The 27,555-nt window shown below is 41.6% G+C and overlaps 1 protein-coding gene across 1 annotated transcript in view; it reads left to right on the top strand.

Annotated features, from left to right (window-relative positions):
- ADCY2 (adenylate cyclase 2) overlaps window positions 1-27,555 on the top strand; it is a 3,890,318-nt gene that overhangs the window by 2,795,566 nt on the left and 1,067,197 nt on the right. Inside the window, exons 8-9 of the mRNA XM_086965279.1 lie at window positions 22,159-22,317; window positions 23,636-23,768. Of these exons, the coding sequence (XP_086821405.1) occupies window positions 22,159-22,317; window positions 23,636-23,768 (292 nt within the window). The remainder of the gene's footprint in view (window positions 1-22,158; window positions 22,318-23,635; window positions 23,769-27,555) is intronic.

Raw genomic sequence — 27,555 nt, 5'->3', positions numbered from 1 at the left:
GTTAGGAGGTACTGATCTGACATAAATATTGATAATATCCATGTATCTCACCCGATGTGGTTATTTATTTTAATTTCTAGCCCCAATAGGTCATTGCTCTTTGATGGAACTATTTTTGCTGTTGGGGAACGAGCCATTCTTAGCCAGATCAGGAGTCCTCCTGAGGCTCTTCCTGAGCTAGATGCTACTGCGTTGGCACCCAGTCACAGATCTGGGTTTGATCCATCTTTATTTTGCTCACCAAGCCACCCCAATTCAGACATGGCCATATGCGAATCAGTCTTGACCCTGTGCCTCATGGGAACAGTCCAGCCCGAACTGCCAAGCCATGTCTTCCCTGGACCGGAATCAAGCATCCTAGGACCGGTTTCTGGCTATCAGCCGTCTTCAGCCAGGATAACTTGACTCCAGTGGCGTAGTGAGCACAGGACCCACGTCTTGACATACCCTTCCCACATAGGATGAACAGCAAAACAAACAAGATGATGGACAGAATGTTGCACAATGCTAAACATTCACCCTCAGTCAAAGATCTGGGTTTGATCCATCATTAGTTTCTCCACCAAGCCACCCCAGTTCAGACATGGCCATATGCAAATCAGTCTTGACCCTGTGCCTCATGGGAACAGTCCAACCCGAACCGCCAAGCCATGTCTTCCCTGGACCGGAATCAAGCATCCTAGGACCAGTTTCTGGCTATCAGCCGTCTTCAGTCGGGATAGCTTGACTCCAGTGGCGCAGTGAGCATGGGTAGTCATCCCAGGACAGCCACTGTTCAGGAAGGGTGCACAGTCCTTTCCAATGACAGCAAATATCCTTGTGTACAACAGATTCCTCTGGAAGTGTGTGCCACACAGTTCCAGGATGTCCGTTCCCACATCTCCACAAGTGTATCTCTACCTTGATGAGGTATGGCACCTGTAGTTATACTGCAGAGTGCCTTTTAAGTGTGGGTTGTTCAGAGGGCTCCCTTTGAACCACATGTCTCCCCTACATTTCCGCCCTGTTTGCCATTAGGGCTGTGGAATGCAGATCTTAATTTTTAGTTGGGCCATGATCTGTCTTCCCAGAGGCCAAGTGTCAGTCTAAACCTCTCCCTCCAATCTATCCAGCCAGGCCCTCAAATGGCAGAGGTCTAACGCTCCAGTTGCATGTCGAAGCTTTATGACTGTCACTGGGAAATGTACAGATGTTCTTCCTGAGTCTCCAGTGTGAACTGAAGTCAAACTAAAAGGCACACAGAGAGTTTTAGAGCAGAGAAATGCCTACTTTCTATAAGTGAAAGGAAAAAAAAACGCTGTTTATGCACTCAGTTTTTTGATAATTCACAAGTAAACCAAGGAAACAAAAATTATGTGAAATTTCAATGTGTACTCTCTGTGGCGGTGACCCCTTGCCTGTTAAAGTCAATAGAAATACTGAGACTGCAAGGTTTCAGGCAGAGTGTTCACTACAACGCACTTGAAAAGCGTCATACCAAGATTAGCTGATGTGTTTAGTGATGTATGATTAATTCGCACATTAACAAAATTAACCGAAACTGGGCATGTTACATTTTACTTCTAATTAATTCTATCTCCAATGGTTTCTCAGTACTGGAATCATGGAAGGGGGCAGAGGTGGACGATTTACAAGAAAGGAGCTAGAGAGGACTCTGCCAATTACAGGCTAATAAGTTTGATTGACGCAATCCAGAAGGTAGTCCGCAGGGTCCTGCTGCAGAGGATCCAATCTTGGGCCGAGAATGAAGATATGATCTCCCAGTATCAGGTAGGGTTTAGAGCCTATACGGGAACTGTGGATCAGGTCTTTAGGCTGCTCCTGATATACTGGAAAGTCGTTGTAACCAGTAGAGACAGTCTTTATCTTGCCTTTATAGACTTAAGGACTGCCTTTGACTTTGTCCCTAGGAAAAAGTTGTGGCAAACATTAGGAGACCTGGGCATCCTTCCACCAATCCTCAACTTATTGATTTGTCTCCATGAGGGCAATTATGCACAAGTGAGATGGGGGTCTGAAGGCCATTAGACTGAAAGGATTCCAGTAAACAGTGGAGTACGCCAGGGCTGTGTGATGGCAACCATCCAGTTCTCCTTAGTGAACGGGGTGGTTAGTTTCTTGCAAGAAGATTCAGCTGATGCGCCGGCCTTGGCGGGTGATAAGGTATTTACTCTCTTGTTTGCGGATGACACACTGCTGATCTTCAAGACCCCAGCTGGGCTACAGAAACTATTGAATAGGTTTCAATCTTTTTGTAACTCCCGGCTGTTGGTCATAAACACTTCTAAGTCCAAGTTTATGACACTCAACCCCACAAATCTTTCAGAAATAATCTCACCCTTGATGGGACACATTTGGAGAGAGTCAGCATTTTTGACTATCTCGGTATTCGTCTATTAGAAAAAATGCAATGGAGGTCACACCTTGATAAAATGCTCTTGAATGACAAACGCGAGGTCGGGGCACTAAGCAAAGAACATTGTTCTTCACAAAGCAGGCCAATTGCCCCGGCCCTCACGGTTTATGACGCAAAGGCAGTTAGCTCTGCACACTATGGAGCCGAGCTATCGGGATTTTATAATGTCGATGAGATCTGCAGTTCTGAGCACAAGTTTTTGAGGGATCTGGCCATGCTACCCGGGAATGTCCCACTAACTCCCCTGATGTATAATATGGGCAGATGCTCATTCAGCGATATTGCTAAACTATGCCAGCTGTTTTTCTGGGCTCGCCTTAGGGGGACCACTTAACTTACAAACTATGCCAAAGCACTCACAAAAGTCATGAGTCTAGATGATAACCATGGGGTTACGTGGATATCTAATGTTAAGAAATGAATGATAACTCTCTGCCTTAAGGACTGCTGGGACAACCAAAATCCCCCAAGCAAGTCTGAGCTCAAACTTACTTACTGGGACGAGATTGATGCCAGGGACCTTAGCACTCCAAAAGTGGGAAGGCTAACTGAAGAATGAATTTTTCCAGCACAAACAACGCAGAAGCCTTGAACCATATTTGTACACAATCCAGATACCAAGAGTCAGGGCGCTTTACAGCCAATTCAGATTTGGGTCGCTCCCGGTCCATGCATTGACTGCTAAATGGCACCCCCCAAAACAGATAACAGAAGGCTGTCCTTGCTGTAGGGCACCAAAGGAGAGTATCGTCCATTTGATGTTTGCTTGTCCAGTGTACGAAAAGGCAACTAAATGGTTAACACCAATATGCAAACAACTAGGTACCCTTGATCATGGTACTGCTTTACGCACTTTAAAATCTGATGCAAGAACCCTCTTTGTTTGCGGAGTGGCAGCATTTTGAGTTGCGCCTGGATAATCAGGCATAAAGCTTTACGAAGGTCAACCTAATTGTATGTTACAAGCCCCATGGGGAACACACTACAACACAAGACGAATGATCAAATATTGCTTCAATGCACTGTTACTCATATAAGGTACTTCAGGTTTTATTCTTTTAATCATAAACTTTAACTCATGTTTTAATCAAAACAAAGCATTCTATCACGATGGAATAATGTGTCATTATGTCACGATCGATCAAATATTATGTATTTGCTATACTTTTCTATGGTAATTTTATCTGGATATATTGTTTATTTTTAATAAGGTTTGTCGGATGCTTTATGATACTTGTTATTGGAATAAAGCAATTTTGACTGACATTAACACAACATAATTTACATTACATGTGGAAAAATTCTACAAACAAATGATATTAAACCAACAATAAATCATAGTTGCATCAAAGCATTGCTTCATGAATCTTGCTTTAATTGCTTGAATTTTTCTTAACACCATCACTGCTTGAGATCTTCCCCTCATGTGCTGGACCATAATGTTAATGGGTGTGGTCATGACGAGCTCAGCTCGTCATGAGCACACGAGCACCGTGCCTCATGACGAGCTGAGCTCGTCATGAGCATCGAAGGGGTTAAAAGCTCGAATTTTTCTTATAAGTTGAGTTCTTTACAACAGGAAAAATCATACGTGATGGGTGTAAATCACTCTATCCCAATGCATTTCGGGTGCAGATTGCACACTTCCTCAGGGGAATCTGTAAACAAACAATGCTACAATCAATAAATCCCATAGTACATCCTCGAAAAACAATCATCAAAAACAATTGCTACGCATTTTGTTGGCCTGTACGACCGTGAGATATGTACTAAAACGTGAGGTACTAGTCTTAGAAAAAAACGGTGATTTGATGCGCATTCATAGTACCAAAAAGAGGAAATAGGTCTTACATGGAGATGAGAGGATGAAAAGCAGAGCGTGTGCTAGATGAAAGAATGTCCCCCATGGTTGAATACATGTTTTCAACGTGATTCTGTGCCCGGCGCAGGACCAAAATGTTCCCTGCTTACATGGCTCAACATGCCATGATGTGAACCAAATGTGAAAAAGTGATTAGAAACATGCTATGAGTCAAAATTGCATGCCAAGTGAAAATATGCCAAGTTTAAAAAGTGCCTATTTGTTTCTCATACCTTCAGCCCAATATTCTACTGCGGAAGAGTTTGAGATCCAAATGAGAGATAAATAGGACTCTGAGCTAAATGCTCATGAAAATGCAAGGTGACAAAGAGTATCCCTGCATGGTATCAAAAACAAAACAATAAATCACTAAACACAGTTAATCTTGGCATGATGCTTTTCAAGTGCATAGTAGTGCACACTCTGTCTGAAAACTTGCAGTCTCAGTATTTGTATTCACTTTCTAGAAGTGGCATTTCTAAGCCATTAATTACAAATCTACCTTTACCACTGGAGAGGGCTTGTCATTGTGAATCCAATGATAGGAAACATTATGAGGCTACCCCACTACAAGCCACTATTGCAGCTTAAAGTAATTTCAACCATTACCCCATGTTAACTTATGGGAAGAGCAAATCTCCTAGGTAAGGAAACCTCACATTGCGGTTCTTCACTATCTGGGCATGGAACACCAATGTGTACCTGCCCTGCATTTCACCTACCACTTGCTCTGCCCCTCTGGGATTTTACTGGGGGTGGCTCTAGTGGCAGTGGAAGGCCACTCAGGATTGGCTAATTAGTTAGAAATACCGATTTAAGCATAATCTGAACTGCACACATGCAGGCCTGCAATGGCAAGCTTGATACTTGTTTTAAAGGCTATTCTGGTAGGTGGCACAACCAGTGCTTTGTCCCACTATTAACCAGTGCCTTTTAACAGGGCACTCACAGGTACAACACCTAAACCAATCATGTAAGCACCATTTTCTAGCATGTTTAAGAAGGGCATGCATGCTTTCATATTGCATTACAGTGGTGGGAAAGTGCCCTGAGTCCTAAGGCCATGAAAAGAGAATCAGCAAAAACCAGAATTAAAAAAAACGGTTTAGGGAATTCACTTAAGAAGGGCCATGTCCAACACTTCATAACTACAAACTTTTTGGTATTTTATCCATAAAAGCAATGGCACAATTCAACACAAATGTATACAAAACCGCAATTCTTTTTAAGTACAGCTGGAGAAACCAGACCTTTGTGTGTGGGAGTGGTCTGCTGTCCTAGTTGAGGGTGGGCTGCAGGCTGAGCATGTGTCCACTTGCATGTCCACTCACATGTCTTTATTGCTAAATGCAGCAGTGACCATGGGACCATGAGTAGCATGTGATACTCAAATTGTAGACAATCAATACATTCATATATGATTGAATAGATAAAACCTGTGGTCAGTTGTTACATGACACATTAAAACCTGTACCCTCAAAAATAAACAGAGTGACATGACAGAGATATAATAAAGTCTTTCTCATTAAACCAATCCCAGGCTGATTTAAATCTTCGGGTGCAATGTATCTGAAGCACTAGTTCTGCAGAAAAATGACTGTCTGGTATTAAGTACCGCAATCAATACACAATCTGCAGTTGAGCTATCTAAACTGCCAGTAAGATGAAATCATTGCGACGGTCTAAAGTATTTTCAAGCCTAATCAATGAAGAATCATACTCTATATGGATGCCTGCGGCAGCTGAAATTCAAATAGATACTCCCTTAAAAAATGGTGAAATAGTGAGACGTAATGCAAAATGTAAGCCTGGTATGCATATGAAAAATTAAACAGAGTAATCTGACTGGCAGTTCAAGAGTGTGTATTGCAGAAAAGAATCTCTGTCAGGATTATATAAAGGCAGGCCAGTAATCCTGAAGTCTGAATTAGGGCATGGCGGAGCATGGTAAACCCTGAGGGAATCTGTGAAAATATGCTGCTAGATATCTTTGACTAACCAGTCAGACCATTTCAATGCCAAATAAGATAGACAATCATCAAGACACTAGAGTTTGCAATGCAATAGGTCTCGCATTGACAAGAGTTTAGGCTATCAGCAATGTAATAGCTTAAACTCTCGCAAATGCAAGACCTATTGCATTGCAAATATTTGTTTTTTTAACTAGCGCTTTCACATTCATGAAGTATGTGCTCCTTTCTTCAGACAAGCTGCTTCTAAAGAAAGGGGTGTGGCTGGTACTAGAGTGAAACTGCAGTATGAGGGCTTTTTTTTTATAATAAATCATCTGTTTGTCAAGTTGACTAATAAATGTTTTTTTTTGGTAAAAACGCCCATGCCGTGCTTTCACTTTAATGTCGGCAGCGCACCTTTCTTTAGATGCCTTTTGTGTAAAGAAAGGGGTTTGGCCTCTATAAATGTAAAAGCGCAGCATGGGCTCTAGTAAACAAAATAAATAAATAAGTAGGTGCGGCTGATAAATGCGGATCACGCTGCTAAAATAATTAAATTAAAAACCGTGGCCGTTATAGTTAAAGTGGACTACTATTAGTAAAAATGTAAATAAAAGCATGCAGCGTGCTGAGCGGTAGTGGGTGGTGATTACGCTAAATTTAGTCCTTGCCTTATCTACTAAATTCAGCACAAATGGTCTTTTATTTGCCTGCTAAAAGTGGTTGAGGGAAGTAAAAGATTCAAGATTATACTTACAATGTAGTCATGCTTAAAATACCACAGACTCCGTTCCGTTTATGGATTTTATTATAAGGTAAAAAATAACCTTAATATCAGAGAATATAGAGACATGAAAATCAATACAGAGCCGAATCTACGAATATAATTCATTCGGCATAGAAGCCATAACGTGATGAACTCCAAAATCAAAATGCAACCCAGCATTGAAGCTGAGTTCAAATCCTTTTTTATGAGGAACAAAAACAAAGGTTATCTTTCCCTACACTGCTCTCACTGAGGGTCCTGCCTATTTCCCTTATATCATACCCCAAAGTTGTCAGCATGTGCTGACTTCCTAAGAAGTACTCACTTCAAATGGGTCAGATAGCTTAGGGCTATGGAGCTCGGTTTAAGATGCTCCTTCTCCTCTGAAAAATGCAGCAGTCTCCCCACACTGTGCCTGCGCATCATACAAAAAGACAATGTTCCGCCCCAATACATAACATAAAACTTTTCAATCTCCGCTGTCTGTATTTTTCCACAGATGGTGTGTTGTTCATCTCCCGCTCTGTGGCCTTTGTTTCCAGATCAGCCAGACACGAAAGGCTTCCTCCCTTTTCGCATTCTAGTCTTCTTCAAAGACATTCCAGGTATCTCCTTTAATCCAAGAATCACAAGGTCGAATTCCCGCACCTGTAGTAGGATGAGAACATACTGTCTTCGCATACAAAAAGGATTCATTTAATTAATTTTTGGGCAACCAAAGGATATCGAAACTAACAACAACCTACAGTGAGGGCCTACAGTGCAAGCAACTTTAACAATACACGGTTACATTATATGGGTATAATATTATCCTGCACATTTTGCATACAGGAATTATAGACTTTTATAATACATGCAAAGTCCTACTTAAATGTGCACACTACATTACAAATGCTCATGTGACTTGAATGATTGCATTTTAATAATCGTAAATCGCTGCAAACAACAATATATGTGAGTGCATTTAAACCATACATTTCAGAATGCTGTAAGCGCTCTATCAGTGGAATGGGGAAGAGCATTACATAAAATAGTGCACACCGACTTATAAACCAGACCCTGTAACAACACCAGAAAAAGTTACAGCCGTTATGGGAGATAACAAATGCAGACAAGGCGATACCAAGGAGGGACTAACAAGCCAAAAAATGACTCAGAAGCTAGTGTTTACGAATGACAGTGACACAAGCCAATTAAAAATATGCCTACTCTACCTCTGCATGCCTCGCAGCAGTGCATGTGCTGCCCAGGCTCAACCTAAAAAGGTTGTAAAAGACAGAAATGTTGAATGAAAAGAGATATAGAAATTCAAAAAAGTTGCAGTGGAACACTGGTCTTGTGCTTTGAAGTTTAAAGAATGGAATAGCTGATCCCTGAACTGTTGCTTCAGGCAAGATCATGAGGATTCCATATAGACTCAAATATCAAAAAGGGCTGGATTTTTCCTTAAGGGAAAATAGCCAAGCAATCTAGGGATCTAATACAGCTGCATATATTACACTATACATGGCAGATATAAGATCATCTATTGCTTTTGCCATGCCTGTGAAGACATCTGAGGATATCAAGCAAAAAGGGGGGGGTTAATTAAAGAAGACATCCATAAATGTCATAATTGTGGAGTTAGCTTGCACAAAGAAAGCACGTGGCTTCTACAGGGGTACCCCATAGTGAAACTGTAAGTTAAGGGGAACTCATCCTCCCCTAAACAAGGAATGCTAAATGAAGAGGATATAGTGCCAGGTCTTTTAATGGATACATGTAGATGATGAGATAGTAGCATTAAAGAAAGACTAATGCATATAAACTGGAAGGACAGGAAAAGATATAGAATGTCTAACAAAGAAACTGTCTTAATCAAATTTGCCTTTCCCAGGAAGTTCATGTGTAGAGGTTCTCATTTAAAAAAAATCATACTGTGTTTGGCTTGGCAGCCTCATAACTGCAGGATATTACATTTTCCATTTCTAGGTGAGCCCTACGCCAAGGTATTTCATTAAATAGTGGTTGTGAACCATATGTAGGCCTCATCTAAGAATTTGGTTTTTCTCCCTATGTAATTTAGAGCTAAAAATTGAGAACATTCTGTGGATTCATCTCCTACTCTGCATTCTGCATTGAGTGGAAATCAGGACAGCATATGCCAACACCTCAGACTCACATTAAGGAAGCAATGTTGGTGAGATGGTGATATCCTTCGAAGCATTGATAAATAGAGCTCAACATAATATGTGTAAACAAATATAACGAGAGTAACCTGGTATTGGGCCCCATGTGACATCAAATGGGACAGATAAAAGGTCAATAATATTCAGAAGGGCCTGTAAGGTCAGAGAGAGTGCTTGGACCTACCCAGTAAAATGGTTACGAAGCCCCAAATTGCCTCCTATCAGAATAGAAAAGTCTCCTGCATGGTGACAGGAGTGCACCCCTGGCTTGAGTGTCCCAGCTGCATGGGTATCTGGAACCCTGGTACTGGTTTTTGGTCATGTGTAAACACAGATCTTGTACGAACACCATGATCTAGGCATGTCTTTTGGTGAGGCAGTCTTGTTAACCAAGAATGGCATACTCAGTGCTACCCTTGAAATGGTAGAGGACGACTGTGTCATATGGATACTTCGTTACATATATTGCGTTAAGTTAGCATGAGTGTATTACATGTTTAAACAGCCGTTTTTCCTTTGGCTTCAGTTTTGCACACGACACCTACTTGTTGTTGTCGCTTTCACCCTAGAAGCGGTGAGGTGGTTTATTTGGAATAATATGTTATTTCTATGCTATCAGCTTTGCCTGGTACACTTGGTACAACTGTCTGCACACTGAGAGCTGAACAGTCTAAGATTAACCTAACACAAGGTTGCTGGAAGGCCTGATCCTCGCACCACATTAGACATAACACAAATAATGTTGATGCCAACATTTTGGGCTCTACGCGGGTTTAAGATAGAGTTACACGGAATGAACGACACACTTGGTGCTGCGCATGAAGAGAGCTGGTAGCTGTTGATGTGATCTACTCCTACTGACATTTAGAGGTATGGGGCCGCCCTGCTAAAGCCCGAATGAGACCTTCATATATATAAAATAATATGCTAAGTAGGGTGCGCGAAATATAGGTGATATAGATTTCTATAGATTTTGCATTATAACATGCTATCACCATTTGCTTACTATGGATTAGTGACTATGCTGCTGACTCTGATTTTTATAATCTGCATTTTGGTATTATACAAGATACTGCGTTTGAGAACTTTGCATTGAATAATAAATATTTCAAACTTGCACTTGTGTTCTTTGACTCTCAGTTTTGGTTTGAAATGATTATATAACGAAAGAGTGTTCATGTGTTCCACGATTCCTGAGGTATTCTAAAGTTCATGTTCTGGTTTGTCTAAGACATGGATCATTCCATAATGAGCCATGAGACACTGTAGCTAGCTAGGTAAGGGGATTTCTGATACTGAGATGAGTTTTGGATCACCCTAACTCACTGAGGTTCTAGATCTCTATGCACAGTTCTGTGAGAGAACGGAAACCCTGCTACATGGCGCCCGTACGTTGTTGGCCTTAAACATGACACTCGAGTAGTATATCATTCAAACCTTGACACCTTCATTCCCGTTTCCGGTAAACGGTGGTGTCGGAAAAACCTACCTATTTTTTAAATAGGTCTTTTCAAGCTTGAATTCTTTTAAAAACGGTTTCTTTGAATTACTACCCAGTTGTGCTACAAAGTGTTCTTTGTCTTTTTTCTCTTCCTGTGCTACCATGGCCGTGGACATACCGCAGCATAGCCGCATCGCGGTTCGCGACCACTTGCGGGCGTATAGTGTCCCTGTGGAAGGCTTGGCTGTGGTTCTAGTGGTGAGTGCGGAACATGCGTACCCGTACGAATTGTTTTATTCCTGGGTGACATTTCCGGAAGTGGACGCTAATTCAGGTGTCTTCCATTCATACACTGCCTCGGCTGTACCGGCGGCTTATGCTCCGTACAGGGCACTGGAAGTACCTATCGATGCTTGGCAGCACGGAGTTTGGTTTGGTGGCGCCCTACCCCATTCTTTAACGGCTCCGAGGTTAGGTCCTTTGTCCATTCCGGGCACAAATTGGCCCGCTTTGGGTGGATTTACTCCTCACCCTAATCGCGCTACTTGCAGTGTAGCTGAGCTGCGGCGTCTTCATGAAGTCGCGGTTGGAGTGATTAGGGCGCTGGTTCATTACATTGGTCGTAATGTTCATGGCACAGCCCCCGCAGGTGCGCAGCTTCGAGCGGAACAGGCTGGTTTGAAAATCAGTCCTGTCTTGGTGAATTCCGTTATGGGCAAGAAGCCCCAGGATAAGGATGAGATATCCAGTCAAAATGGGGCCATTGCAAGAGTGTGGGCTCTCCACCATCCGCTCTGGCCACTGCTCTTGTGAGAGCTGAAATCAGAAACCCCCTTATACTAGGATGGGGCCTTCAAGAAGCTAGTGCTGTCACCTGCGGGTGTGCCAAAGTCAAAAGCCCGTCCAGTGACCAGGAGGGGAGCTACTGTGAAGATGAGACTATCATCCATGTGCAGCCAAAGTAAGCAACCCACATGTGCCTGGAAGAGGCCACCGTGAAGCCGGAGCCATCTCCTTGAACGTTGTGCAAAGGAAGCTGTGAAGAACACTTACTGATAGTCATGCAAGCAGTAAGAAGATGTCCGGCACTGACATGTGATGCTTAAAGACTGAGGAGTCCCAATGGGACATTAGAAAAATATCTTTGAGATCACAAGCTCTGATCGCCCAATCCTCCTGTGATTCCTGGCTGACTTCTGGGTCGGGTAACACTGTTCTAGTCCATCGGACATGCTGGGAGCTTGCACAAATTAGCACCGAGTGCTGCTCATATTGTCTCTCAAGTTCAGTTTTCATGTGGGGACTAGTTTGGCCACATCTGGAAGTCTCCTCCATTATCAAGTTGGAAATAACTAACCCCTAACCTTAAGAACCTGTGGAGAATATTTAGTATGTTGTTCCCAGGTTGTACGTGTTTACATGAAAATATAATTGTTTGAATAAAAGCTTGTAATTGATTGGACAATCTGCTCATTGTTGTAAACACTTTGAGTCTTGCACCTGTGTATGCCTTACACCTCCATCTCCCTCGAAGAGCATTGGGCTGCTTGACCTGGACTACCACTGAGAGATACATGCTGAAAGGGGTAATCTTTGGCCCGTATCTAGGAGCTAGATTAGATTTGCCACGAGATAGCAAGAGTTAAATGCCACAACCCCCATGGTTGACTCTGGTAACCTATGCTCACCCATGGCACTCTCAAAGGGGTTCTGACAACTCCTCATCAATATAAGAAATGGAGATTCTACCTTGTCAAATGACTTTTTCACATTGAGTACCACAAGAGTCAATTGTAGTTATTCGGACTCAGCCTGCTCTATTACTGCAGCAACAGAGATGTCATGACCAGCAGTGTCTTTTGCCAGAATAAACAGAAAATAGCATGGAGAGAATAGAGAGGCAGTGCCTTTAGCCCTATAATTAGTCACCATGCATCATAGACTTAATCACCTGTCCACAACAATAGGACTGGTCTAGATGAGCCTGGAGGCAAATAAAGTGTATAATTTTTTTAAAAGATACTAGGATGTGGACTAAGTCCCACCTTGATGAAATTCAGCATCCATGCATAATTACCAATACTACAATTAAAAAGAGAGGGAACACCACTTATTTGAGTAATTTATAAAGCTCACCGAGTAGCATGTCTGTTCCAGCTGTTTAACATGAAGTAACACTGTCAGTAAACAGACAAACCTCACCCAATGTAACAGGAGCAAGTAGATCAAACTTTTCAATGGGGTGAGTCATGGCAAAGAAATCAAACTGAATAAATTCCATTGCCAGTGTATAGGACTGCCAAATATGCACTGAAGTATAATGATGTTGGTAATATCTAGAGTAGTAAAGAAAATATTACTCACAAAATCATTAATACATAAAACCATTTGTTGCTTGTTGGCATCTCATGCAAGAGGAGCAATTGTTGCTCAGATTTTATCCCCATGCTCAAATCGGTAACATCTAGAAGACTTTAATTGTTGGGCTGAATGTTTTAGGTGCAGATAAGGTTATTAAAGATTAAAAAAGTCCTACCTTTTGCTAATGAGGGAGCATGGCTTTTCACCATTGCACCAATACTCCAGGTACACCAGTGTTAATGATGTTGCAAAGGGAGCATATGACTCTCTCTGTTTGATGTAGAGAGGTATACTTTATGGCAAAAGACATGTGCTACCTTTTTGAAGATGAATTCATTTTTTTCTTTAATAGTTACATCTACATGGTCTATTTTGTATTGTCCTATGAATAAAAGAATGCTGGAACTCTTTTAGTTCCCACTGTACGCTATAGGCCTGTGACCTAAGTGTTGGAGGGATGAGTTGAAGACAGGCCTAGAATGTTGAATTCTGATTTACATGCAACACAATAAGGATGTGTAAAATTAACATCAATGTGTGGCATTTCTATTGGCGAGTACCTTGGCTGGCAGGACGCTACAACTGGCGAAGAGATAAGGATACGAAGCCTGTCCGTTCAAAAGGCTCTTCCTGAGAGTTTGCCATCATCCAACAACCTGCTCGTGCATGCCATGTGTGCTACAGTCAAAGTGCAGAATCGACGTTGCCACATGTAGAGTCTGAGTGCAATACCAACCTGTGTAAAATGTTGAAGATAAATAAATTGACTTTGAAAGTCTGCTTGTCGGTGGCCAGGAACTGAAGGAAACAACCACAAATAAAGGGTACTGCCCTATTACACAAAGTAATGCCTTATGCTATATGGAGTAAGAACACTTAAGGCGGATGCAAACAGGTTGCAGAAGAATTTCACAGTAATAGTTCAGTACAAATCAAACTAAAATTCATGTACTATCATGAAGCAGAGAATAAACAGATGTTTGTGAAGAAACATGTAAGCATGAAGCCTACCAAATCTAATAACATTATCTGCTTTCATGGATTAGTAGTGTACAAAATGTGTCTACTTACCGAAGTGACTAAAGAGAGTAGTTATAATACAGCATGCTGGAGAGCAGCCCTAGAATAAGAGTCGGGGTTTTGCTAGCAGAGTTGTCCCTGAACGGAGGGACCCACCAGTAAAGCTACCCTGTAAGGGCTCAGAACTTCTCCGTAGACCACCATCAAGTAAAGAGCTCCAATGGAGACCCAGGGCAAGATCTAAGCTCACAATCAAAATTAAGGCTGAGCCCAAAGCCAGCATGTCACAAGGTGCCAGGGAGGCTCTGCCTGATCAAGTTCCACAAAAAAGCTCTTGTGAGACCACTACTGTCCAGAAATGTATATACAGTTGCTTCCTTCTTAAAACCGCCATCTGCATTTGACACTGCCAAAAAACACAATATTGGCAATAGGTGGACTGCATAGATAAAGACTTTTGAAGATTTCATAGATGCAATATATGAAAAAAAAGATTATAAAGTATCTGAGAAGGGGTGTGGCGAAGTAGCCAACCAATTTGGCAGCACAGCATTGAAGCTCCGGCAGCTAATACCTAAATCTGGCAATGTAACGAAATAGTCGCACCCATCTGACTTCATCTGTGCTGTGGGGTGATGTGGACACTGTGGGCATGTTGTTCCATTTTTTAATCTGCTCTTTGACCATGATTATTGGTCCCTTTGTTGACCCCTGTGATCCTACTTTTTCACATTGCCCATTAAACTATTTGTGAGCTCTGCCCTTCCCTCGTGCCTCTAATTGTTCCCCCTTCCAGTGGCAACTGATGGGGTTTGTGGTGGGAGTCATGCTGGGAGGATTATCCTCCCCACAACGGACTGCTTACCGTCCGACGGTATTGTCCAAAGCCGCAACCCCAGGGAAATAAACCTGACACCACTTGAAACACTAGTCTTCATCTACTCTTCTAGGAGGTTACTCCATGTCCATCTGTTTGACCATATCCGTCGGCTCTGCTGCATATTCCCCTTTAGTCTGTCTACACAGCCCTGTTTCTGGTACAGCTTGCTGTCTTGCAATCCTAACAAGTCTAGGGGAAATACTCTCCCCTTCTCCACTTCTCAGGCTATGGTCCATATAGACCTGTAACACAGACATCTTAACTTCGAGAACCAAAGCGTTCAGATGATCCACAACCCGTACCTATAGTTGAGGCTGGGGTCATGGGTGTCTCCGACCCAGAACAGCTGACAGGCACAGATGTCATAATGGCTGAAGTTAGAGCAGACTTTTGAGCCATTGATGGTCTGTTTGACACTCAGGGCAGAAGACTGGACACTATGTGTGAATGCCTCAACTGCCATGAAAATCAGTTGGAGGCCGGTGAGGTGCGGCTATCGGGCCTGGAGGATGGAGCTGGGCAGACCATGAAACAATTGGAAGGAATGGAAAAACTGCGTAAATCTGTGGGCATGAGCAGCAAAGATTTGGAGGCTAGAGGAAGGTGCAATAACCTACATATTTATTTATTTATCTTAAAGGTTTTATATAGCGCTGGCTAGACCCAGAGGTATCAGAGTACTTTACATGAGTATCAGACCATAGCTGCAGGTTACATCATTATAAAGGTTACACAGTTGTTAAAGCATGGCAACATAGTTACATGTAAGGTCGAGATAGACAATAAGGACATATACGTAAGGGAAAAAGCAGGCAAGGGGAGAGAGCTTGGGTATGGCTGAATCTACCAATACTGGGCACTTCAATTTGTTTGTTGAGTGGTTGCTGACAGACCTGTGGGGTAGACAATACTTTACATTCACCTTTTTTGCTGGAACGTGTGCATCATTCATTGGGCCCGAACCCCAATGCAGGCTGCCCTCCAAGGTCTATAATTGCCCGCCTTCTGAAATTCAGAGACCTTAAGGTGGCTTTGCGGCTGGCTCTGGAAAATGGTCCATTACAACAGAAGGGCACCAACATCTCCCTTTTTCCTGACTTCACCATGGTGGTCCAAGAGACGCGCTAGAAATTTTCAGATGTCAAATCCCCAGTTGAAGTCAATGGTAAACCTAATTTCTTTCATACCCTGGCTGCAGCACGGGCCTTTTGCAAACTACACTCTGGTGAGCGCCTGTCGTCCTGATGATCTACTCTAGACAGATTCTCCCAGACTTTCACACCAGAGCCAATGAAGAACTCTTCCTGATCGGTCTGATATCTGCACATCTTCTCTGTCTGCTCTCCCTGCTATGTTGATACCTGTAGCCCCTGCTCTCTGGCTCAGTGCAGCCTTGTCTGTTTGAACCCTCAGACATTTGTTCTTTAGACTAATGGATCTTGTTTCACCACTCTGCATAAGGATCCTCACCAACGTGGGTGTCTGCTGTAGCACTGCCACCTCCTAGTGGTACATACAGTTTTGGTTAATGTTTTGTTTTGAATATTTGGGGTTGCTTATTTAGGTCACTTCCGGGCCATTCACTTGCCTGATGTGGGTGGGGGGTGTTGTGGGTTTCTACAAATGTTTATCCCATGTTTGCTGTTTTTCCTTGATGCTATTTTGTACACATTAGTCATTATTCATACTCACTTTCCAGATCCATCAGACATATCTCATGGTCTGCACATGCTCTTTTCAGTGAGACCTTCCAAACCTTATGCTCGTGTTTTGGAATATCAGGGCTCTCAATAATCACCATAAAGGCAAGCAAGTTCTGCAGGGGCAACTCCTCGATAATGGCGGACGAGCTTCGCCCCACAGAGTCAGTCATCAGAAAATAAAATGATAATATAACCAGGGGCGTAACACCGGCCCCGCAGCCCACGCGGTGTGGGGGGGCCCCTAGCCCCTAGATAGTATCACTATCCAGACCCGGTGCGAGGGGTAGGCATAGCACGCCACGGCACAGGCACTTTGAACCCAAACTCTTTGGTTTCACGCCTGATTCTAGATCCGCCGGGTACTGTTGACACCCATTGACCCTAACCACTAGGTAGGAACAGTGTCAGACAGGTAGTACAACCCAAGTATTTTGTTTAAACTGATACTTACTAGATCATGTTTAGTAGATAGTAATTGGATAAAAGGCAACTTTTATAGTAGGCAGTTGGATAAAAGATCTCCGATAAAGAGCCCCTCTTTGAGGTGAGCCCGTTAGGCATTGCACCGCCTGCCCGACTAAGAGCATTGCCTATGATGAAGCATGACACTCGCAAGGGTGTGTGAGGCCATTATATCCAACACATTGGATACCCAGGGGTGGTTGTCCAATTGAACACCAACCCCTCCCCTAGTGACCTGCACCTCTCCTTTCCCCCCCTACCTTTTCTTTTAGGAACAGCCCCGTCATCACCTTGTTGTCTGATCCTTTGGGCTACGACTGCGGCTGGACCTTCCATTCCTTCTTCCAGTGAATGGTAACATTAGCCCCACTGGATTGCAACAGATCCTTCCCCCTACTTGTTGCTATATAATCGGAAGAATTAGACACTGTGGTAAACTGGATACAAGCAATAAAACTTACAGAGAAATTGGACTCTGGTTCAGGTATTTGCAATCTGTTAGTGCTTAACGTTTAAGTACACCCGGAAAAGAAAGAGAAAAATGAAAAACTGATAACACTACTAACCTTGATCAGGGCTTTGCAAAGCACTCATGCGTCGCATTCCTTGATTATCTCAGGGGACTTCAATAACAATCTAACAAAAGATGATAAAATAACTCAAGCTCTCTGAAAACTGGGCCTTTTTATCCTGAACAAGAAAAATAGTGTGGACAGTGGCATACCTATAACTTTTGTAAGCGGTAATCGAAAGTCAACAATTGACTTCACAATAATGAGCAACAGCTTGATATCGATGGTGAGCTCATTTTCGGTGGAGCAACGTGTGGAAAGCGATCATCTTCCTCTAATTACTAAAATAAAAATGTTGGTCAGTAAGACGGAAAAACAAAGCACTGTCATCCAGTACACTGAAAAATTCAATCTACGTAAACTGAAATGGGGAGGTAAAGATATAAAACCAACAATGGATAAATTCAAAAATGAACTGCTCAGACTAACATCGGAAGAAAAAGAAAACCCAGTAAAAACATGGGAACATCTATGTGAAGCAGTAACAAGAAATCCCCCAATTATAAATCAGAAATCGAGAAGAATCAATACTGGGAAAAAGCCTTGGTATAACATCACCTTGAGAGAGGAAAAAAGAAAAATCGCATGAGAAGTTCGCAAACAGGTATTATTGATAAAAAATGGAATAAAACCAGATAAGTTAAAATTGAAAGTCATGCGGAAAAGATATAAGATCATGCTGAATAGCACAAAAACATCGTACCAAGAGGAAATGTGGACAAAATTACTAATTGCAGGGAAACACAATAATGCCAGAACATTTTGGGGTATTATTAATAAACTGACAAAGGGGAATACCCTAAGACAGGAGGCAGGCATTGGAAAAAGCAAGTGGACTCAGCAAGTTAAAAACATGTTTATCGACAAGATGGATGGTCAAAACTGGCCCTGTAAATCTGAGTGCAAATCCTGCATTAGAAATTCCGAACATGCGGAAACTATCTTAAGAACAGGACATAATCCACCAGAAGTAAGTCTGAAGCTAACTTTGGGTTGTGGAATTGGGGACAAAGGGAAACTTGAAAACATACTTGTTAGTAAATCAAAAAAAATAGTAAACACCGTGCCTGATACCCTAGTAACAACAGATCAGCTGAAAGCTATAATAAACCGCCTGAAAAAAGAGGGTGCAGCGGGTCCTAACGGGCTTCCAAACTCTGTCTTCAAACATTCGCCTGAATTCTGGGCAGAATATTTAACACCATTCTTTAATTCAATTTACAACCAGAATATACTGCCAAGATCCTGGAACGGGAGTATACTTCACCCCATTTTCAAACAAGGTGACCATAATGTGCCAAGAAACTATAGGCTGATTTTGCTGATTGATGTTGAGGCAAAATTATATGGGTCATGCTTACTATCACTTCTCCAAGACTGGATGGAAGACACGAATATAATACCCATGTTTCAAACTGGCTTCCGGCCAAGGACCGGCACACTAACAAACTTGATAACCCTGGCTCTCCTCAAGGAAAAAGCTGAAAAAAGGCAGACGAGACTGTATGCTTGCTTTATAGAACTGCGAGCAGCCTTTGACAGAGTGAACAGAACCCGTCTATGGGAAAAATTAAGATCATGGGGCATCCCGAAGAAGCTTCTGGAGGCTATTATAGGCTTGTATAGTAACACCTGGGTTCGAGTAAAATTGGGAGACGGTAGCAGCGTAACGGCCGAAATTAGAACACAACAGGGCTTAAAACAAGGCTGTGCACTGGCCCCAAGTTTATTCAACCTTTACATGGCAGACATTGTCAGTCACATGGAGGTCGGGGAATGTCATCCACCATATTAGTCAAAAATTCCTATCCCCTTCCTGCAGTATGCGGATGACATTGTCGTTCTGAGTCAAACGCCAATAGGCTTGCAAAGGTCGATCAACAACTTGGTAACCTATTTGGAACACAAATGTCTGGAACTGAATAAAGACAAAACCAAAGTGGTCCGCATCGTGGATCCAAAAAAAACAAAATTTAAATGGTACGCAAATAGTATCCCAATAAAGGAGGAAACATCATACAAGTACCTAGGTCTGAAGTTGGGACGAGGACAAACGAACAAAGAACACAAAATCCATCTAAAAGCTAAAGCACAGTCCCTGATCTACGCATACCGGCAACTACAAAAAAAACTATGTTGTCCAAATTATACACACCTGTTGAAAGTGATAAAAGCACAAACCCTACCCAGCTTGTCATACGCATTGGCCACCTGGTGTGGCAAAGAAGCAGGGCTGTTGAACAGCTTACAAACAAAGGTATACAAGGCAGTCCTAAACCTCCCAAAATCGTCAGCACCAGCGCAGGTTCGTCTAGAATTCGGTCTTCTGAATCAGAAGTTCCGCAGTATGGGAACCTTTGTGAAACTCTGTCATAAAATATGAATGTCAGAAGACGGCTCAATGGACAACCTGTGCTGGAAAGAAATCAATACCCAGCAGAAACAGTTGGGGAGGTTTCCTGTCCCAATCCCTGAACTGTATAGGAATTCAAGAAATTTGGGAGACGAGGCCAGATAGACATACTTTTGACAAAATAGCAAACAATGCTGTCAAATGGGAATCCTATCTGGAAGATAAAACAAGTAACGTAAAACGACGACACGGGTGGACTGTGATAAATTCATATTCCGGGATAAAGCCACAGTCCTATCTGGAAAGCCACTTTAATAGTTCCCTAAAACAAAGATATATAAAACATCGACCAGGCTTAGAGTTTTCAAAGGATTTGTTACCATCCTGGAAAAATTGTCACACTGACCCTCATTGTCGTCTATGTGGATATCAGAATGAAACATTGACTCACTTACTATGTGTTTGCCCGGTGCTTAAAGATTTGAGGAGACAGCTTTTAACACCTTGGCTGCTAGGTGTTTTCCCCTCCTGTGCTGACTTTGGATTATTTTGGTTGTTTCATGACGAGCTCAGCTCGTCATCAGCACAGCTCAACCGTGCATCATGACGAGCTGAGCTCGTCATCAGCATCGAAAGGGTTAAAGAACATTTTTAATAAATTGAACATTCGGACATGTAGGTAAGCTGTAATACGATGGCTAGATGGATCATCTCCTATGTTGGCCTGCAGGGGGGTTAAATACATGATGAAAGCCCAATCCCTCTTACAGCAAGCTGAACAGGGAATCATAGCACCAAATTGAAATACATGATATTTATTTTTCATATGGCTAACATTCTCTAATAGTTAACATTATACAGGTGTTTTATGTTCTATGATGATCAAAATTTATTTTGTAATAATTTTTAATAATTTTATACAATAAAAATTGACTTGACTTGACTTGACTAATGCAAACTCTGAAATAAGCCTCAAATGTAAAAATTGATTTAACTAGTATTTAAGCCTTGTAAATACCCTCAAGCTTAGACAAAAACTACGATGGAGAGAAACAACTGTCGGTTTTAACAGTATTCATAAGCTAAAAATTGCAAGCAGTACCTGTGTTGGAACAACATGATGTACCAAATGGATACAGATACAAATGACATAATTTAAAATACATTCTTTGGGTGATGTAAATGGGTCCTGAAATCCATTTTTGTCAGTATGGCTGAACCAGTCGAATGCATTTAATAAATCTGAAAACAGCAATATTAAGGATATTAGAGTATACATCACTATTCTGTATCTGAAATATATTGAGCGCATTTCACAAATGCGTTTTGGCGATAAATATATGTGTATGACTGCAAAACGCAGGGTTCACAACCACTAGTCATTCACAAAAGGTGTAGAAGTAAATCCCGTGCAGTAGATGGGAAAGCGGCGTCTTCAATCCTAGTTTGTTTTATGAGTTTGGGAACAACCAAAACTACGTAAGCGTGTTAACATTCCAAAAACATTCATGTGCACGCGGTCACCCTGGATATCGGATATTCTGCTCTCTAAAAAGGGTGGCTTAAATCCCATCCCCTTTGGGAAAGGGAATAGAATGCACCCAGATCTCAAGGGAGTGTAGAAGAAGGGGTTTCTCCATGGGGAAATATGTTTTCCCGTGAAGAAAAAATAAGTTTAAAAAATAAAATTGCGAAACAATTCTGCCATTTTCCAATGCGAAATTATACTGTGTGAGCACTAGATCCATACTCAAAAAGTGTCTACGCCTGAAAAATGCATTTAATTCCCTCGAGTACACCTAAGAATCTGAGCTAACCTGAAGAGTTGTGTCAGATGCAGCTCTTTGGTCGTATTCCATGTTTTGGAAGGTTTTTTTTTAGAATTTGAAAAAAATTTAACATTCCATTCAAGCAAACGTGTAAATCTTGGAAAGCATTTCTACACTTTTTGTGGATCGGGCCCATTAAGTTATTTTTTTTCATTGGGGGGGGGGGGGAGGGGGATTACCTCCAACAACAATTTTTTTAATGTACAATCTGTACTGTGAGTGTTCTTGATAGTTGTTGGAGTATTTGAAGGTTTGATCGCTAAATGCAGGATACGAAAACATGGAAATGTTTCCTGGAATAACCTGATCGCTCTATTATGCAATATTTACGTCCGCTTTCTACATTATCCTAATTGAATGTTTCCTTATTGCAGAAAAGTAAGAGATGCCACGGGCGTTGACATTAACATGCGTGTAGGAGTGCATTCTGGGAATGTGCTTTGTGGCGTTATTGGGCTGCAGAAATGGCAATATGATGTCTGGTCGCATGACGTGACTTTAGCAAACCACATGGAAGCAGGTGGAGTACCAGGGTAAGACAACTATATTATCTCACCATCAGCACCTAAAATTGTCTTAATCTGCTGTATAATTGCTTTTGAGTAAATAGAAACGTCTTTGCGATTGCTCCCTCAGTAGAATGAAACTCATATCAATAAAAATACAGAAATCATCGAATTAAAAAAAAGAATAGGTAGTTCGTCTAAGTTTAGAGCTCTTCGGAAAATTCGTTGTTTCCTGCCTGCTCTGAAATGAGACCCGTCACAGGCGTGTAGGAATAATATATTTCCTAACGCTTTTCATGTTTGTTCCAGAACGACCCTCAGTTTTCTAAGTTATATTACTTATCAAAAACATTTATTTCCTGGAATGTTGTATTTGAGGAGTGATTAATTTGCGCAAATATTTGTTTTGTGTACTCTCAAAGGCAGTGATCTGAGGTTTACCGATTATATAAATAAAGTTATTTAAAATACCATGAACATTCTGATCATGTACTTAGCATTAATCAAAAAGTGATAGCGCTTCTTTGGTAACTGATTATTATATTAAGATGTATTTAACATCCACTGAATAGATTCTCAAAATGGCGACACCTAACTATCGGCTTATTAGCAAGACACAGTTGTTGTCTAGCATCAACAATTCTCAAAGACTAAGTAACCTTGGTCCAGCATTTGCAAATTTGTGCAGAAAAGGGGCACGGTTGTGGGAGGATTAAAACCACATTCACAGGACACAACATAAGCTTGAGATAGTTACAGACCACTAAGATGCTGTGGCAACTCAGGTGTTCGAATAAAAAGAACATATCTAAAACCAGTCACGCCTGAGCCGTATCTGATGTATTGCCCTAATGAGAAGAACCGTTCATGCTGTACATGATCAGTGCTCTATGCTATTCACTTTTTCCAGAAAAGGGTTAGGAATAAATATTGTAATTTGTGGGAATGATGAAAATGGGCCTTTAAAGGATCATCCTTATTTTATTAATTGACCTTTGCTAAAGGTCAAATACTAAAGATGAGCACAGTCATTGGCTCCCCTCCATACCAAGTAGGTGAAAGCTTATCAAAGGAGTGAGGCCATGCAAGGGTCTTTAGTGTCTTTCTGTAAACTAAGAAAGCTGAAGACAGTTTCACATTGGCTTTAACCAGACTGGTCAGTTACCTCCTAAAATGAAAATGTTTGTGGTGACAAATGCCTTTTAGAGTAATTGGAAAACATTAACAAGTGAAATTATAAAGAAGATTCAGCTTGTATCTGAATAGTTGAGTATGACATATGTTAAATGACTGCTTTGGAATGTTGTATACTTAATTTGATTCGTTTGTTATTTCTAAATTTTAGTCGAGTTCATATTTCTTCTGTCACCTTGGAAAACTTGGATGGTGCTTACAAAGTGGAGGCTGGAGACGGGTCAATAAGAGATCCATATTTGAAGGAGCATGGCGTGATAACATACCTTGTTATTAATCCCAAGGTCAGTGACATACAGTGATAGTGTTCTAAGTTCATTTTTCTTGCAAAAATTGAATACTATTATAATGCAATCATTAGAAATAAGTCTGCAGATCAGGAATGCAAATTTCTGAGCCAATTGCTTTAATCAGGACAAAAATATCCAAGTGATTCCCCATATTGCAAAATTTAAAAATGTATAATTGAGAAGTTTTTAAATATGTGTTCTAGAACCTGTAAACTATAGTGCCCTAGAAGGGATCTCCGTAATGTCTCAACGTTCTTCCATAACATTGAGCATTCCCCCATCTCTTCATCATAATGTTTTAGAAAGTCACTCAGTACCACATTATTGCATTAACATCCTGCATCCACCAATCACTACCATCACAACACGTTAGCTCTTCCATGATCCCCATCCACTTTCTAATGTGTTTCTTACATTTCTCAACACACTCTACCAACGCATCTTTGCTAAGATTTTCCTAAAAAGCAACTGCACCAACTCGACTCCAACCTTGTGCATTATTTAATAATTCAATACCCTTGACTTGAGATTCCCAAAACATAAATCATGCGTGTTAACTTTTAACTGAAATTTATGTATTTTGTTGAGATTCCCAATATGTATGTGGGACTGGCCTGTCGGGCAATCTAGCAGTGCCAAAAGGAAGGATTTGGCAGGTGAGTATGTGGACCAATTTCTGTCTATTTGTGGGCGTTTTTATGGTTTCGTGGGCCTCTTATTTATCTGTTGATATCCCTGATATCACCACAAACATTGCCTGCAGTTGAATCGTGAATGCAGCCTCCCATACCTTGCAAAGCACCAGCACAGCCTATCTTTACAAGTTCAAAATGTCAGCGGTTTGCAAAAGTTGGCTACTTTTTTGGTGAGTAATTCGCAAAAAGGGGCAAGTTTTTTAATGGTACCTGGAACTGTTCTTTTTCCCATTCCCATCAAATTATACATTTATTGATGATAATCTTGTAAAATATTAACGAAAATTATTACAGGGTTCAATTTTGGCAATTGAGCTGACATTTACCAATTTAAAATTCACCAATTTCATTACAGCTTTCAGTGGGGGAAAAATGAAATCATTGCTGTGTTATTCCATTAAAGTCAAGATGCATGTGTCCCCAATTCATTTTACACAACCATTGCCGTTCAGCTTGGATAATTTCATAATCTTCTCCTGTAGGTATTTCCACTGGGGCCCTTCTATTTTCTCTTGAAATTATCTTTTTTTCATTCTCAACGAAACAACTTTACTAATGAGAAGCTCATATTTCTTTTTCCTCCTCTTTATAAATAAAACTTTCACAAATCTGATATGGTCCTGCTTTTTTTTAAAGCAAATAATTTATATTCGTTGGTCAAGAACGGTACATATGTCCCATATTTACGAGACCGTTGCGTAGCCGTTCCATCATTTTTTTGTGATGCAACAGCGGCTCAAACCACTAAGTCATATTTATGAAGCCACGCAAAGTCACTTTGCATGGCTTTGAATGGCATCATATCTATATGGAATAAAGAAATATTCACTGGCTCATTTTCCATTGCGTTGGTGGTGGCCAACGTCTCAATGGGGCGTATCATCCTTGCATTGCATCAACTAACTATGTTTACACGAGTCTGTACCTGTCTCAAACCCTAGCACAATAAATATAGGCGGGGTCCTTTTTGTTGCACACGTTGTGACACTGGGTCAGGTACTTTAGTGCCCCGAGAGGCTTGTTTGCATACATAGCACCATAATTTACTCAAATTGAATTGACTATTTATAAAGAGATGCGATTATCCTGAATGATGGCGCCCTATGATGCCTCGGAGCAATACAGATACTGTAAATTAATTGGAAAACCATGTTTCATTTTTTTCCTAAAAGTCATGCAGTTAGGTTCTGATCTAATATACAGTGGGAGTGAATTCCAAATCATAGCAGAATAGTAGTCAAAAAGATCTGTGACCAAGGCATACTTTCTTCATTATAGGAATGGATAAAATACATGCATTTGAGGAGTGGAAGTTCTGTGTGGGGACATAGGGAGTGAAGTGTGACCTGGTGCCCAAGGGTCCTTTGCCTTAAACATGATTCTCTTTTGAACCAGAAGCTAGTGTAAAGCTTGGAGAGGTTTAGAGATCGATCGATAGCAACAATCTTGTAGTTTTGTTTTTGATCAGATGTAGTCTTTTAACGTGGTGGAAGGGTGCCTGACATATAGAGCATTACAGTAGTTAAGGCATGACATAATCACTGCCTTGACAACTGTCTTATGATGCTTCATAGGAAGAAAAGGCAATATTTTCCCTATTAGCCTCAGATATTAAAGGCAATTTGTAATTGATTTTACTAGTTTGATTAATAAACATCAACATGCAGTAAATAATAACTGCTAAGCTATGATCTGAGTCCACCTACGTTAAAAGGTGTCCTAACTCTGCATTTAACCATTCAAAGGACCAAATTCTTGGCTGTAAGTTGGATTTTCTCATTGATGGAGATGCATTCGGTGAGTAATCAGCATATAAGAATAGGTGGAGGATGAAAGAACAAATCTGTTTGGCCAAAGGGTCTGTGGTGAGACCTGCTTTGAGGTTCTCCGCACCGCAGTCGCTCGCCATAAGAAACGTACACGTGACACCAGTGGTATGGTCCTGGGCAAAGATCTCAAGCGGTCTTTCCCTTTTATTTATAGCCTTCAGTCGTGCCCGGCTGGATGGTATGATGCTTCACATCTGTGTCTAGGGTTGAGGTATAGTTGCAGGATGGCTCACTACATCCCTTCTCCAGTTTATTCTGGTTCGTACAACTGGCTTCTACACACAAAGTCATTGAGTCTTTTTTTATGAGGATTCTGGTGTAGGTTGTAGTGCTGAGTCCAGGAACTGCTGTTTGTTTCTTCTTCGCTAGCGTCACCTTGAGAGTTTGTCACAGAGCTCTCATTTTGCTCACGGTCTCCAATCTGGTAATTCTCTGGCCACTAGATAAGAACCCTTCCCTCTTCAGTTACATCCTCTTATTCTTCTACCCCTTCATTATCTAACCCACCCCGTTCCAGGCCTTCTACCCTCTTAAACCATGACGTGTTCCGGATCTCCATTTTCTCCCCTGTGCGGGCAGTTACCATCAAGCCATCCACTGTTGTTACCTTCCAAGCTGCAGGTTCAGTTGGTGTCCCGAACTTCCATCCTGGTCGGCGGTCCTTTCAAAGCACTTGGTCCCCAGGCTCCAGCTAGCAGTGATTTGCTCTCCTCTGCAGGCTAACCTTCATATTATTTATTGCTCACCTGGTTTGTGTATTCTGTGGGTCATATTCAGGTGGGCCACCACCCTTTATGCACTGGGATCATATACATCCGTTACCCTCGTAACATGAGAGACCAAGGAGAACATTGAGTTGTGCAATGTGGGGTTCCTCGATACTCCTGCAGGAATCGATGTAGCCTGATTCCTGGGTTTTTGCCTTCATACACTGCGATCCTCATTTCCAATGTGCGCATAAAGCTCTATACATCGCCATTGGCTTGCAGCCATTGCAGGAAGATACAGTGGGCCATTATTTTTCCTGATTTCTTCTGGGAGGCGAAACACAGACAATGGAATGCCATTGAGTCAACCAGTACAATGACAGGGTATTTGGAATTGCAATCCACTAACACCATGGTGGTCCTTTCATCAGGGAAACTGCTACAGTCCAGGCTGACTTTCTTCCATGAAGTGTCACATAGTTTCTTCGTGAGTACTGGGGCCTCTGGGCTGCCAATGACAGGACATGTACTACATCTCCTCAGAAGATCA

This window comes from Lissotriton vulgaris, chromosome 4_1 (genome assembly GCF_964263255.1).
Source record: "Lissotriton vulgaris chromosome 4_1, aLisVul1.2, whole genome shotgun sequence".
NCBI classification, from domain to species: domain Eukaryota; kingdom Metazoa; phylum Chordata; class Amphibia; order Caudata; family Salamandridae; genus Lissotriton; species Lissotriton vulgaris.
This window is presented reverse-complemented; position numbering and strand designations above follow the sequence as displayed.